General features: G+C 46.7%; 1 protein-coding gene across 5 annotated transcripts in view; it reads right to left on the bottom strand.

The window, feature by feature from the left end:
* Positions 1-825: 825 nt before the first annotated feature.
* LOC142464292 (uncharacterized) overlaps positions 826-13065 on the bottom strand; it is a 31497-nt gene continuing 19257 nt past the window's right edge. Inside the window, exons 2-4 of one of the 5 annotated variants that reach the window (XM_075567763.1) lie at positions 6533-6683; positions 3572-4717; positions 832-2545 (exon numbers count right to left, since the gene is read on the bottom strand). In XM_075567763.1, the coding sequence (XP_075423878.1) occupies positions 2310-2545; positions 3572-4619 (1284 nt within the window). In that variant the 5' untranslated portion in view covers positions 4620-4717; positions 6533-6683 and the 3' untranslated portion in view covers positions 832-2309. Of the gene's footprint in view, positions 4718-6532; positions 7335-13065 lie in introns of those variants that run through there. The other 4 variants (XM_075567764.1, XM_075567761.1, XM_075567765.1 and 1 more) reach the window with 4 other exon arrangements.

The following is a 13065-nucleotide window of genomic DNA, read 5'->3' as shown; positions in this document are numbered from 1 at the left end:
CTCCGTCATCAAGGGGCGGCCCGAAGCACTTAAGCCGGCTCCCTCCTCCCATTGTTGCAGCCGGACGAGCCCTCGCCCTGTGATGTGCTGCTACCTCACGATCCGCGCTGTGATTGGTCGGCTTCCCCTGCTTCATGTAAAGCATAGGCAACCTAGGTTTATGTTAGGGGACTGCCCGTTCTGAGTACAAGACCATCTTTGGAGGCGATCAGAGACTCGGCCGGCGAGCTTTTCAAAAGTGCTCTGTGGGAAATAGCGGTAACAGAGTCTGAAGCGCACTCTCATCCAGGTACGTATGAAAAATAAACAGAAAAAGAAAATAGTGTAGTAATTTCAGGATTCCACACAAATAGGTGAAAATAAATAGTGATACTACTCACATTTCCAGTGAGAAATAATGAAGTTTCGGTTGTTCCTGAGTAACCAACTCGATGGTATGATAGATCATCCACTGAAGGGGCAGGACACTCCCAAAAGAACAAGGCAGAGGACAGAAGGGATAATGACGTAACCTTTATAAACAAAGTATAATTAAAAGTTTTTATTATACTATGTTTTTATTATACGTTGCTTATAAAGGTTACTTCATTATCCCTTTGTCCTCTGCCTTGTTCTTTTGGGAGAATCCTCCCCCTTCAGTGGATAATCTACCATACCATGTGAGTTGGTTACTCAGGAACAACCAAAACGTCATTATTTCTCACTGGAAATGTGAGTAGTATCACTATATATTTTCACCTATTTTGTGGAATCATGAAATTACTACACTATTTTATTTTTCATACGTACCTGGATGAGAGTGCGCTTCGGACTCTGTTACTGCTACTCTAATAGTGAATCAGGATCGAATTTTGTGTGTTTGCTGGCTTGCCAGAATAAACTCAGTTAATTCAATGATTGTCACGGTAGCTTGTGACAGGGTATAATATACACCAAAATATCTGAGTTGAATTGAACACGACTTAGATTAAATAAATATAGTTTATTCCTTAAAGAAGGAGAACACACAAGATGATACAAATAACAGACAAGAAATGGACACTTACTTAAGGGTTGGACAATAAAGCAATCAGGTACAGGATTGGCAATTCATTCAGCAATACAGGTTCAAATGAAGACATCACGAAAAAGCACAAAAGACACTGGGCATAGAGCTTCCACTTGTTTATATGGAGTTTCACTCCTATACCCTGGCATTGAGTGCAAGTCATTGGAGGACAATTATCTGCACCCAATCCCTCCTTGCCACCTCACTTGAGAGGCAAAGTAATACCTGCCCACTGGGTGGATATTATTCTAATCAGGGGCTTATTTCCCTAGCCCCCGTCCCACAAGACTGGCGTCTGAAAGTCTGCCTGGGACAGGAAAACCTTTGTCCCAAGGTGTGAAACACAACACTTATCATAAAGTACCCACATCCTGCTTTCCTTTGTGCTAGCATACACAAGCAGGGTGGGGGAGCCTTTGATCAGGGGGTTTATTGTAGACCACTTGTCTCCCCCCATAGAATTAACATACCATATAGGCTCTGGGTTTTTCTACCAGACCCAAAATACAATACATTCTTTAATATCTACACATATTAAAATAATCCGTTCTGTGGGTCTGAGCAGGCTGAAATTTGCCAGGTTCTCATGCCATAGTGGCCAAATATCAGCCTTCCACGACCCCCAGAACCGGAGATACAAAAAACAAGTTAAAATCCCCTATTAACTTTATTGCAGGATTCTCCGCTATAAACTAAAAGAAATCTCTGCGTTTCACTCTCCCATTGAAATCAATGGGCTCCGCCGCTATAGGCTTTCAATGGAGCAACTCCGCCATTGAAGTCAATGGGGAAATCACAATTTTCACATTTGCCCATACTCCGTCTGGTTGATTGGAGAGGGCTGGAAATGGCCATGCAGTCATGCCGGAACAGTGACTACCTGCGACCACAATCCCAGCCCTCTGGTACTCACAGAACCGGAGATATAGGCTTACACTTTTCACACTTTCAGACTTAGCCGTTTCAAAGCCACGCGGCTTTCCTCCATTAGAATCAATATGGCCGGCGCCTCCATAGGAAATGCATGGGCCGGCGCCGCTATAGGATTCAATGGGACCTCCGCTCCCATTAGTCAATGGCGCGACCCTCGTGGAGAGCGCGACCCTTTACGGGGGTCCTTAATTCTCAGACCCGTTGGTGGTTGAGTGTGGGGGTTCCTAGGGTCTAGGGGCAAAGATAATTTTATTCCTGGGTGCCTTAGAACCTAAGTTTCCCACGCCAATTGTGATTGAACTTGACCTAATGTGATCAATGCTCTTTTTTAGACAATGTATCCGCTTCTGCGGTTTGGATGGCTGCCAACCCGTTCCTGGAGGTCGGCGTCGAGGAATCCCCATTGAAATGAATGGCTTAATTGACTTACAATGGGGAACCGCCGCTTTTCCTCTCGGGCGCCACCTGCAGGTCTTCTGATGAAAACCGGCCCAAATCGCCAGAATCTCCATAGGATTGTATTGAGCTCCCATGGCGACCTATGGAGAAACTGCAAAATGGAGCCTGCAAAGGTGGGAAAAGGGCCATAAACACAGAATTAACATTAACCCTTTTCCCTCTCGCATAGATCCCAGTGTGAGTGTTGGTGCAGACACTGGAATGGGGAACAATACATCTTTACAGGGGAATACACATTTGGGTGCTGACGCAGGGTAAAAACAAATTACTGGACCGCAGTCCAGTTAACCCCTTGCCTCCCAAGTGAGAGCAGGGGGTGGCCAAATGGGGTGTATCCCCTTTAATACCGGGCCAAACCCCCTCTCCCATGACAATGATTGTGTCCTGTCTGGTGATAGTGATCCCAGTGGTAAAAAGGTGTAAAAAGTACTGGTCTCCGATGACACCTACCCCTTACTTTTCTGCCAGACACACCCCTTCTCTAACAGAGCAGACTCTTGACTCTGCTAGTCCCACCCCCTCCTCTGTCAGACCCGCCCCCTCGTCTCCCTGCCAGACCCGCACTTACTCCCCTCTATCTGCCAGACCTGTTCCCTCCTCTGCCAAACCGCCACTCCTGTCATGCTCTTTGCTAGACACAACCCGCGCTCTCCGCCAGAATGGACCTCACTTCTCTCTACTAGATTCACCCTCACTACCCACCCTCTCTGCCAGAACTGCCCACTTCTCACTGAAATGAGCCAAGGTGGAGAGGAAGCAGTGAAGAGGCAATTAGGAGCAGAGGAATGGGTTAAGAAGCATGGGGGTTGGGAGGAAGGGGTGAAGAGGGAGGGAGGTGAGATGAGGTCTCTTTGAAGCTGCAGCATGTGAAAGTCATGCAGCTTCCGGACTTGCCGCTCTCTTCCAGAACCACCCCAACGCCTCATTCTGAAAAACCTGTCTCAGCCCTCTTCATCCAGCAGATAAGAATATTATGGTAAGTATAGAGTTATACTGCTATGCTACCGGTAGATTAACCCAACTCTTAACTTGCAAATCGTTTCGCACCTGTATGAATTTTGTGGTGTTTGAGGAGGTTGCTCTTCTCTGAAAAGCTTTTCGCACACTCTGTACATGTGAAAGGTTTCTCACCTGTGTGAATCCTCTGGTGTACGAGGAGCCTGCTCCGAGTATTGAATGGCTTCCCACACTCAGTACATGTAAAAGGTTTCTCCCCCGTATGAATCCTCTGGTGTACAAGGAGGCTGCTATTTTCACTGAATTGTTTCCCACACTCTGCACACGTGAAAGGTTTTTCCCCTGTGTGAAACCTCTGGTGTGTGAGGAGGTACTTTTTCCGTGAAAAACAGTTTCCACACTCTGTACATGTGAAAGGTTTCTCGCCTGTGTGAATCCTCCCGTGTACGAGGAGGCTGCTTTTATGTGAAAAGCTTTTACCACACACTGTACATGTAAAAGGTTTATCGCCTGTGTGAATCCTCTCGTGTCCTAGGAGGTTGCCCTTTTCACTGAATTTTTTTCCACACTGTGCACATGTAAAAGGTTTCTCCCCTGTATGAATCCTGTGGTGTGTGAGAAGGTACTTCTTCCGTAAAAAGCTTTTCCCACACTCTGTACATGTGAAAGGTTTCACCCCTGTGTGAATCTGCTTGTGTCCGAGGAGGTTGCTCGGAGTACTGAATTGTTTCCCACACTCAGCACATGCGAAAGGCTTCTCCCCTGTATGAATCTTCTGGTGTATGAGAAGGTAGTTCTTCCGTGAAAAGCTTTCCCCACAATCTATACATATGAAAGGTTTCTCCCCTGTGTGAATTCTCTCGTGTTCGAGGAGGCTGTTCTTCAGAGAAAAGGTATTCCCACACTCTGCACATGTGAAAGGTTTCTTCCCTGTGTGAATCATCTGTTGTGTAAGGAGTTTCCTCTTCAGTGCAAATCTTTTCCCATGGTCTATACAGGTAAAGGGTTGCTTGCTAGTGTTGACACAAAGGTGTGTTAGCAGGTCCCTTTTCAGTGAGAAGCTTTTACCACACTTACAGACAAAAAGTTGAGCACTGCAGCTTCTTGAATCGCTTTTATATGGTTTGTTTGACCCATACATGGAGTCAATCTGTGATGTGTGCTGTACAAGGCCTGAAAATTCAACATCATGTGGCACTGGTTCCTTGCACGTGTCCAACATGTGGCGGGAATCATTGGTTTTTGACACTTCTGGGACACGGGGAATCAACCAGCCTCTAGACAAAGCGTCCCAGTTCTGCTCATCATTCAAGCAGTTCTCTAAAAGAAGTAAACAGAAGAGACAGCAATTAAATGTTTTCAATTAGTAAAGCAAATTACAGCTCAACCCCGTTATAGCGCGATCCACTATAACGCGGTTTGACCGTGGACCCCGAATTTAAAAAAAAAACAAAAAAACAGCACACTGCGCACACACTGCACACAGCACCAGCACACACCACAAGCACACACACACTGCACACAGCACCAGCACACACCACAAGCACACACACACTGCACACTCAGCACCAGCACACACTGCACCAGAGCACACAGCACCAGCACACACTGCACACTGCACCAGCACACACACAGCACCCCTCCCTACCTCTGGTGTCATGGCTGCTGAGGGCATCGTGGGGCTGCTGGGGGGGATCAGTGCAGGGCTGCTGGGGGCATCGTGCGGCTGATGGGGGGGAAATCGGTGCAGGGCTGCTGGGGGGGATTGGTGTGGAAATGCTGGGGGGGATTGGTGCGGCGCTGCTGAGAGCATCGTGGGGCTGATGGGCGGGGATCGGTACGGGGCTGCAGGGGGGATTGGTGTGGAGCTGCTGGGGGGAGATCTGTGCAGGGCTGCTGGGGAGGGTGGATCAGTGCGGGGCTTCTTGGGCAAATGCGGCTGCTGGGGGAACTACGGTGGCTGCTGTGGGATCGTGTAGGGCTGCTGGCGCCTCACTTCACCTCCTCCCGATCGGGCGCGCGGCGGTGATTTAAAAAAAATATATCGCGACCCCGGTTATATCGGGTGGCCCCCGAGTACCGCGCTATAACAGGGTTGAGCTGTACTAATAATAATGGAAAAAAAACAACTTTGCACAATTTGCTTTGGAAGTACTTAATTAGAAAATGTTCCCTTTACTCTATATCAATTATATTTAAAATGTGTCCCTTGAAAATCATGTTTTTTTAAATAACAAGGTGGTGGTCGCCAAAGACATAAAATTTGTTTCTGGCAGCTCACATTGAATTAATTTTGATAGATAATACAAGTTATATATTTAAATGTCCTTGTACGCCCTCCAAATTTTTAACATTGAAATAGTCCATGTCAAGTAAAGTTAAGGAACGCCTGGTCTATCAAACTGGTGAGTTAAAGATATCAACCGAACCAGACAGAAATCTACAGTATAAAGATAGGTAGGGGAAGACTACATGAGCACGATTGTCTACATTTTGCTTTTACTGCAAGTTTATTAAAAAGAAAATTGTACATACACACAGCTCCCCTCTATATACACACACACACACACACACACACACACACACACACACACACACACACACACACACACACACACACACACACTCTGCAGCCCCCCCCCCTACACACAAATACACTATGCAGCCCCCCCTACACATTCGGCAAACACCCTCCTCTACACCCACAAAACACTGCAGCCCTCCGCCACCCTCTACACTCACAAAACACACACACACAGCAGCCCCTCCCCCCCCCAACACCAACTGCAGCCACCTGTAAACCTACAAAACTGCACACACATGCACACACACCAAAACACACTCTGCAGCCCTCCTCCACCCTCTACACCCACTGACACACACACACTGCAGCCCCCCTCTACGCCCACAAAAAACACTGCAGACACACACACACCAACAAAATAGACTGCTGCCTCCCCTACATCCACAAAACACAAACCAGCAGCCCCCCTGTAAACCCACACCCTGCAGACACACAAAAAGCACACCTCACCCCTCCTTCACCCACAAAACACACACAATGCAGCCCCCCCCCCTCTAAAACAGACTCTATTGGCCCCCTTTAAACCCACAAAACACAACAGACACACAAACCTTTCCCCTCACTCTCCTGTGCCGAGATCTCTGCATACAGGGTGGGGGAGGAGTAAGTGCCTTGCTGGTGCCTCTTGTCCAATCACCTCCCCTGTCTGAGAGCTGATCTCACTCTTCATGAATGAAAACTGGAAGCTTATTGGCTGAAAAACTTGGCAAAATTTCCGGGCCATTACTGATTGGATAATGCTCGGTATTTTAACCAGAGAGCAGGGATTTCAATAATGCCCAGAATTTACCAAAATGGAGCCTATGATTTAACTTATTGTTACACAAATAGTATACTGTACCTGAAAACTATCACAGAGTAAACAACATGTCTTCACATATGAAAGTAGAGAAATACAGAAGTTAGAATAGAGCTTGATTGGCATGGTATTGTGCTTTGCTACATCAAGGTTATATCTAAATATTGCATGGTTTTCATATAGCAGTACAGTAAATATAAAGAATGGGGAAAAGAGGTTAGTTCTCCCATTGGTACTGTAGGTAGGCCGCGTCCATGCTAGGATGCATTTGATTATCACAGTCAATAAACTATCTTTTTGCAGTAACGTTTCCCTGTAAATAAACCCTGCTCAACAAACTCTAAGTTTCCTGCCTTTAATATGAGACAAAAGACCCTGCAGCATGACAGAGACATCACAAAATATATGCCAGTCCGAAATCCCACTTCAGTGTCATTACGTCTAGATGTTCCGGTAGAGGAAACAGAATCTGTTTACTTTTGTATTCTTTTCCTTGCCACCAAATCGATTTCTGGTTTCCTCCATTTGCAAACTACTTGAGGGGGGGGGGGGGGGGGTGCTGAGCATGCGCATTGTAAGTTAAACTTTTGTGTTTTGTCACAGAAATTGTATTTGTGATGGTGATGTTAATTCAATGATAGATTTGAGAGTATAATTTATTTTTATTTATTTTTGTGTTGAAATTTCCATACTATCACTTGGAATAGATTATTTAAGACTTATGATAACTAAAGTAAGATACATATATTTTAGATTGTAAAGTATCTAAATGCTGTTACTCTCAAAAGTCTTTCATTCAATGTAAATCATAAAAAGCAAAACAATTTCAGTGACAAAACGCAAAGAAGTTTGACTTACAGTAGAACTCGTGTGCTCAACACACAGTTTTTTTTAAAAATAATCGTTGCTGTATTATATTACTCTATATACAATTAATGTGTTATTTGTTTACACACTTTGCATGTTTTCCCCTTCTGCATTTTTTTATTATAAACTAGCTGATATACCCGGCGTTGCCCGGGATTTAATTTTCCCGCTCCACCTCTCTCTCCGCTCCCCCTCTCTTTCTCTCCCCTTTCCCCCTTCTCTCCCCATTCCCCTCTCTCTATTTCTCTCTCCCCATTCCCCTCCCTCTCTCCCCATTAGCCTCTCCCCCTTCCCCTTTCTCCCTCGCTGACAGCAATCTGCCCCCCCTGCACATGAATGCCCCCCCCTTCACACCTCCCCCCCCTTCACATTGGTGATTCCCCCCCACCCTTAGCAGGTCTGTTCCCCTCCCCCCCCATTCATAGCTCCGTTCCCCCCCCATTCATAGCTCTGTTCCCCCCCCGTTCATAGCTCCGTTCCCCCCTGTTCACAGCTCTGCCCCCCCTTCACAGCTCCGTTCCCCCCCCATAACAGCTCCGCCCCCCCCGTTCAAAAGCTCCGTCCCCCCGTTCAAAGCTCCGTCCCCCCCATTCACACTTCCATTTCCCCCCCCCCCATTCACACCTCCATTCCCCCCCCTGATTTCTCCCTCCTCGGTCATAGCCCACCCGCCCCTCTTCATATCTCCAATTCCCCCCCCCCCCCCTTCAGAGCTAGGCGGCGGCTCCCTTTGGGTTGTAATCCCCCCCCCTTCAGAGTTCAGCGGCGGTGGGTCACTGGGGGGGCGGGTAGTGATTTCCCCCCCCCTTCAGAGCTCGCCGGCGGCTCACTGGGGGGGGAGGGTTGTGATTCCCCCCCTTGAGAGCTTGCCGTCGGCGGCTCAGTGGGGGGGGGGGGTTTGTGATTTCCCCCCCCCCTTTAGAGCTGTCCGGTGGCGGCTCACTGGGGGGGGCGGGCGGTAGGTTTGTGCGGCGGGCGGGTGGGTTTCTCTGCAACGGCTGACTTTAGGTGCGGTGTGTGACGGGGTGGGAGGCGGCATCTGACTTACTGTGGGGCGAGCTGTCCGCTGTGGTAGTGGGCAGGAGCAGGGCCAACAGAAATCATGGGGCCCAGGACAAATGAAAGAAGCAGGGCACTCCCCCCCGAACCCATAGCACACCTACCACGAAAAAATATTTTTTAGCGCGCAACTTTTACTTAACTCTTTTCTTATTGTGGTAGAGAAAAAAACAACAACAATGCAACCTGTATATTTGTATATTTTCAACAAAAGACAGGTGACTGCGTGCCTGGATGACTGGGTGGGTGACAGTGACTGGGTGGGTGGATGACAGTGACTGTGTGGGTGGGTGACTGAGAGACTGAGTGGGTGGGTGACTGAGTGTGTTAGTGACTGAGTGAGTGACTGGGTGGGTTAGTGACTGGGTAACTGAGTGTGTTAGTGACTGAGTGAGTGACTGGGTAACTGAGTGAGTGGGTGGGTGACTGAGTTAGTGACTGAGTGGGTGGGCGACTGAGTGACTGGGTGGGTGACTGGGTAACTGAGTGAGTGACTGGGTGGGTGGGTTAGTGACTGGGTGGGTGGGTTAGTGACTGGGTGAGTGGGTGGGTTAGTGACATTTAGTGACTGGGTGGGTGGGTTGGTGACTGGGTTTGGGTTGGTTAGTGTGTGGGTTAGTGACTGGTTTTGGGTTGGTTAGTGGGTTAGTGACTTTTAGTGACTGGGTAGGTGAGTGACTTTAGTGACTGGGTGGGGTAGTGACACTTTAGTGAGTGGGTGGGTTAGTGAGTGGGTGGGTTAGTGTCGCAATGTGTCTCATCGTAGCTAGCGTGAGCGCGAGCGTCCGCTCAGAGCCACCCTGGACGAGACCTCAGTCTTCTTCAACAGAAGGCAATCTCATTTATCCGTGTGTGGTGTCCGCCTCTGCGCATGCACACTTGGTGACGGACGCACATATGTACTTGGCGACGGCCGCTTCTGCGCATGTGCAACCATCACCAGCCCATTACGTCACTTCCGTTACGCATTTGTTACCATCAATGAGATTCTCCCCATCAAAATTCACTGGGTGCCACTACATAAGTTTCACTTTAAAAAAAAAAAAAAAACCTTCCTGATGGAGATCACTTCCCTTGCAAATTTTGCTGATGGCAGAGGAAGTCTACCAAGACATTTTCTTTCCCTTTGATGTGCACTGCCGATATCATGAGAGAGTTGCTTTCTGCCCATGATAGTACCCTCATGACTTCATTGCCAGATTTCTTATACTCCTTGTCGATTTATGTATGTGGCTGACACCAAGTTGTCTTTCTATTCTGATAGGCTTGCCATTCAACTGTGCTTGGAATGCTTCCAGTGCTTTGAAGACTACCCTTAGTCGTAGCAGATTTGATGGCAATATTATTTCTGTGTGATGCCCTTGAATAGTGTGTTTCTGCCAGTGTGCTCCTCACTTGAACTGATTGGCGTCTGTGGTGAGCACCATCTCTGGATTCTCTATGGGAACTCCTGCTAGAAGATTGTTTTTCTGTTGCTGCCACCTCAGAAAGTTTCTTTTAGTAGCCAATTGCCTAGATAGGGTACTACGGATATACCTTGTTCTCTGCTCGCTCCTGCCACCCCCTACCATTACTTCTGTGAAAACTCTGGGCACAGATGATAGGCCGAAAGGAAAGCCTTTGATAATGCTTCACTTTTGATTTCTTCTTGAAAAGCGCATCTCAATAATTTTTGGGTGATCTAGCAGCTGTAAATATGTAAATAGGCAACTTTTAAATTGTTTGTCATCATAAAATTCCCTGGAGTTAGAATATTGATGACAGACTTTACGGACTCCACCTTGAAATGTTCCGTAAGAAAATACTGATCTAGGAGGTTTAGGGCTGGCCTGAATGCTCCTGATGCTTTTGGAACCATGAACAGTGTATGTTATATTCCTTTCCAGATCTTGTGGTACTGACCACTTAGAAGGATTTGAAATTTTGTACTGCCTCTTACTGTACTCATTATTGGACACACTGTTGAAGGTATGCTGATAACCTTTTTTGCTGGTTTTTTTTCTGTGAATTTTATTGTGTAACCTTTCTCCATCAGCTGCTGTACCCAGCAATCTGTTACTTGTTTCCACAGAGAAAATGTCAGAGTCTTCCACCTATTTGATGACTGATCTCTGAAAATCTAGTCTCTGGAAGTGTGAGGCACCCATTGATCTTCCTCTTATGAATCTTCCCCTTGGTCTAGTTCTAGAAGATGACTGCACTCTGAAGCTCTTATATGACCTGCATTCATTTTTTTAGCAGGTCTTGGGCCACGATAAAACGATCTGTGGTTCTTGCTCCGCCTCCTATGTTGAGGAAACACTTTGACTTGTCCCCTGTTCATTACCCCCCCCCCCCCCCCACGAGTTTCTCCTCTTCAATTAATAAGGATCATTCAAATGGCATTGGTCAGAGCTTGTTTTTTGGAACCTGCACCCGCTACCAAAGTTTTAAGATCCAATGCCCTGCAAGCTGCTGTTGAGAGAGCCCTGCCCAAAACCGTTAGGCAGGTAGATGTCATAGATGTATCGCATAAGTAGTTTATGCCCAGACAAATCAAAAACGGAATAGCTTCAGGATTTGATCGAGACCTTAGTTGTTAATCCTTCTGCCTGCATCGTCCATGCTCTCTATGATATTGTAACGCAGGCTAATGCTACATTTGGTTTGCATAGGAGCATATGCTGTTGAAAATCTTTAATGCGCTCTTATCCATAGGATCTCAGAAGCGTTATCCATCATCTAAAGGTATAGTTGATCTTCAGAATAGCCTTACCACAGGCATAGAAGTGGGGAAAATACAAGCGCAATTTAATTAACAAACATGCGAATGTGATCAAATGTGATTTGAAAACATAGGAGGTTGTGGTGCAGCTCCCAAAATAAGACAAAGTCCCTTGTCTAAATAACAATACGAAAAACAAATAAATCAGGGCGCAAACACAAACCAAACAAATTAAATAGTGAGGTTATATAATGGCTTAGGTTAGGCAGAGGGGGAGACACATAAAAATATTAAATTATATAATTTAAACATTTATATTTAGCGCACTCTGTAATATTGTAAAATGACAAGATGGCAGTATCATTTGCTAAAAAAAAGCCCTGTGGTCTGCTGATCATCCAATTCAAACCACTATTACATTCTTTTTTTTTTTTTTAAACGCTGTAGGTGCCAATTAGTTTTTTTTAGGTAATTAGCCCTTGAAAAAATTGATTGCAGTTTATCTGCATTTTGGGTGTGGTAGGCGGGTAATTAATGTGTGGGGGAATTGTATGGGTATCGTGGGGATTATGTGTGGAGGAGGGTGGAGGAAAGATTGCGGCCGGCGGGGGGGTTGAGGAAGTGGGATGGAGTAAGAGGGGGGGGAGTAATTAAGTGAAAGCGGAGAGAGGGGATGTTGGAGGGGGGAGAGAGAAATGCATGGGAGGGGGGGGGGAATAGAGGAGGTGGGTCGCAAGGAGGTGTCAAGAGGAGGAGCGGCAGTCAAAACTCTAGTTCTGGGCCCCCGGGAAATCTGTCGGCGGCCCTGCATATACTACATTGTTAATAATCGTGAGCTATACATACCTTCCGAAAAAAGAAAAAATTCAGGGCACAAACCAAACAAATTAAATAGTGATAAGGTGAATACAATGGCATACGTTAGGCAGGGGGACAGAACAAAACGTGTTGGATGCTTGCCATGGGTTACGGAGTCCATTCTGAGTGTACAGCGTCTGCATGGCTCCACTCTCCTTCACTGGGAGTGATTATCCAGGTCTCACAGCTCTGTCACGACCGGAGCAGCAGAGACCAGGAAGCAAGATAGCAAGATCCAGCAGCAATACACAGGATATTAAAGGACTTGCCAACCCAACAGGACCGCTTTTCACAGACATTTGTTCAATTGAAGACTATGCCTGAGACCAGGAGGGTTCCCACGCCAGATCCCCTGGTTTTTAATGGTGTCCTGTACATGTATTCTTTTTTTGTATCAGTCCGGTTTGTCCAGCCCCTTGATGACGCAAGATGCCGGAATATCGGTTTGTACACCACGAGGGGGAACACTACAAAACTATACACGGTCATCTACATCAAGGCTGTTGGACAAGCCATTTAAATTTTTATAATTGTCCTGTCCAACCGCCTTGACGTAGATGACCGAATATGGTCCTTTAGTATCTCCCCTCGAAGTAGATCCCAATATTGGGTTATCTATGTCATTAAGGGGCAGGACAAACTGGACTGACTGCTTCTCACCTGAGCTGATCGGGGAGACACAGAGAGACTGCTTCTCTCTGGGACTCTTCTCCGCAACTCTTCTAGGTTGTCTGGCCCAGGAGAATGAATGCTGCTGGGATCCAGGTTTAATCATCCGAGGCCGCAAAAAATGTACT

This window comes from Ascaphus truei, chromosome 12 (assembly GCF_040206685.1).
Source record: "Ascaphus truei isolate aAscTru1 chromosome 12, aAscTru1.hap1, whole genome shotgun sequence".
Lineage (NCBI taxonomy): Eukaryota > Metazoa > Chordata > Amphibia > Anura > Ascaphidae > Ascaphus > Ascaphus truei.
Note: the sequence above shows the minus strand (reverse complement) of the source record. Positions and strands in the feature narration are given on the sequence as shown.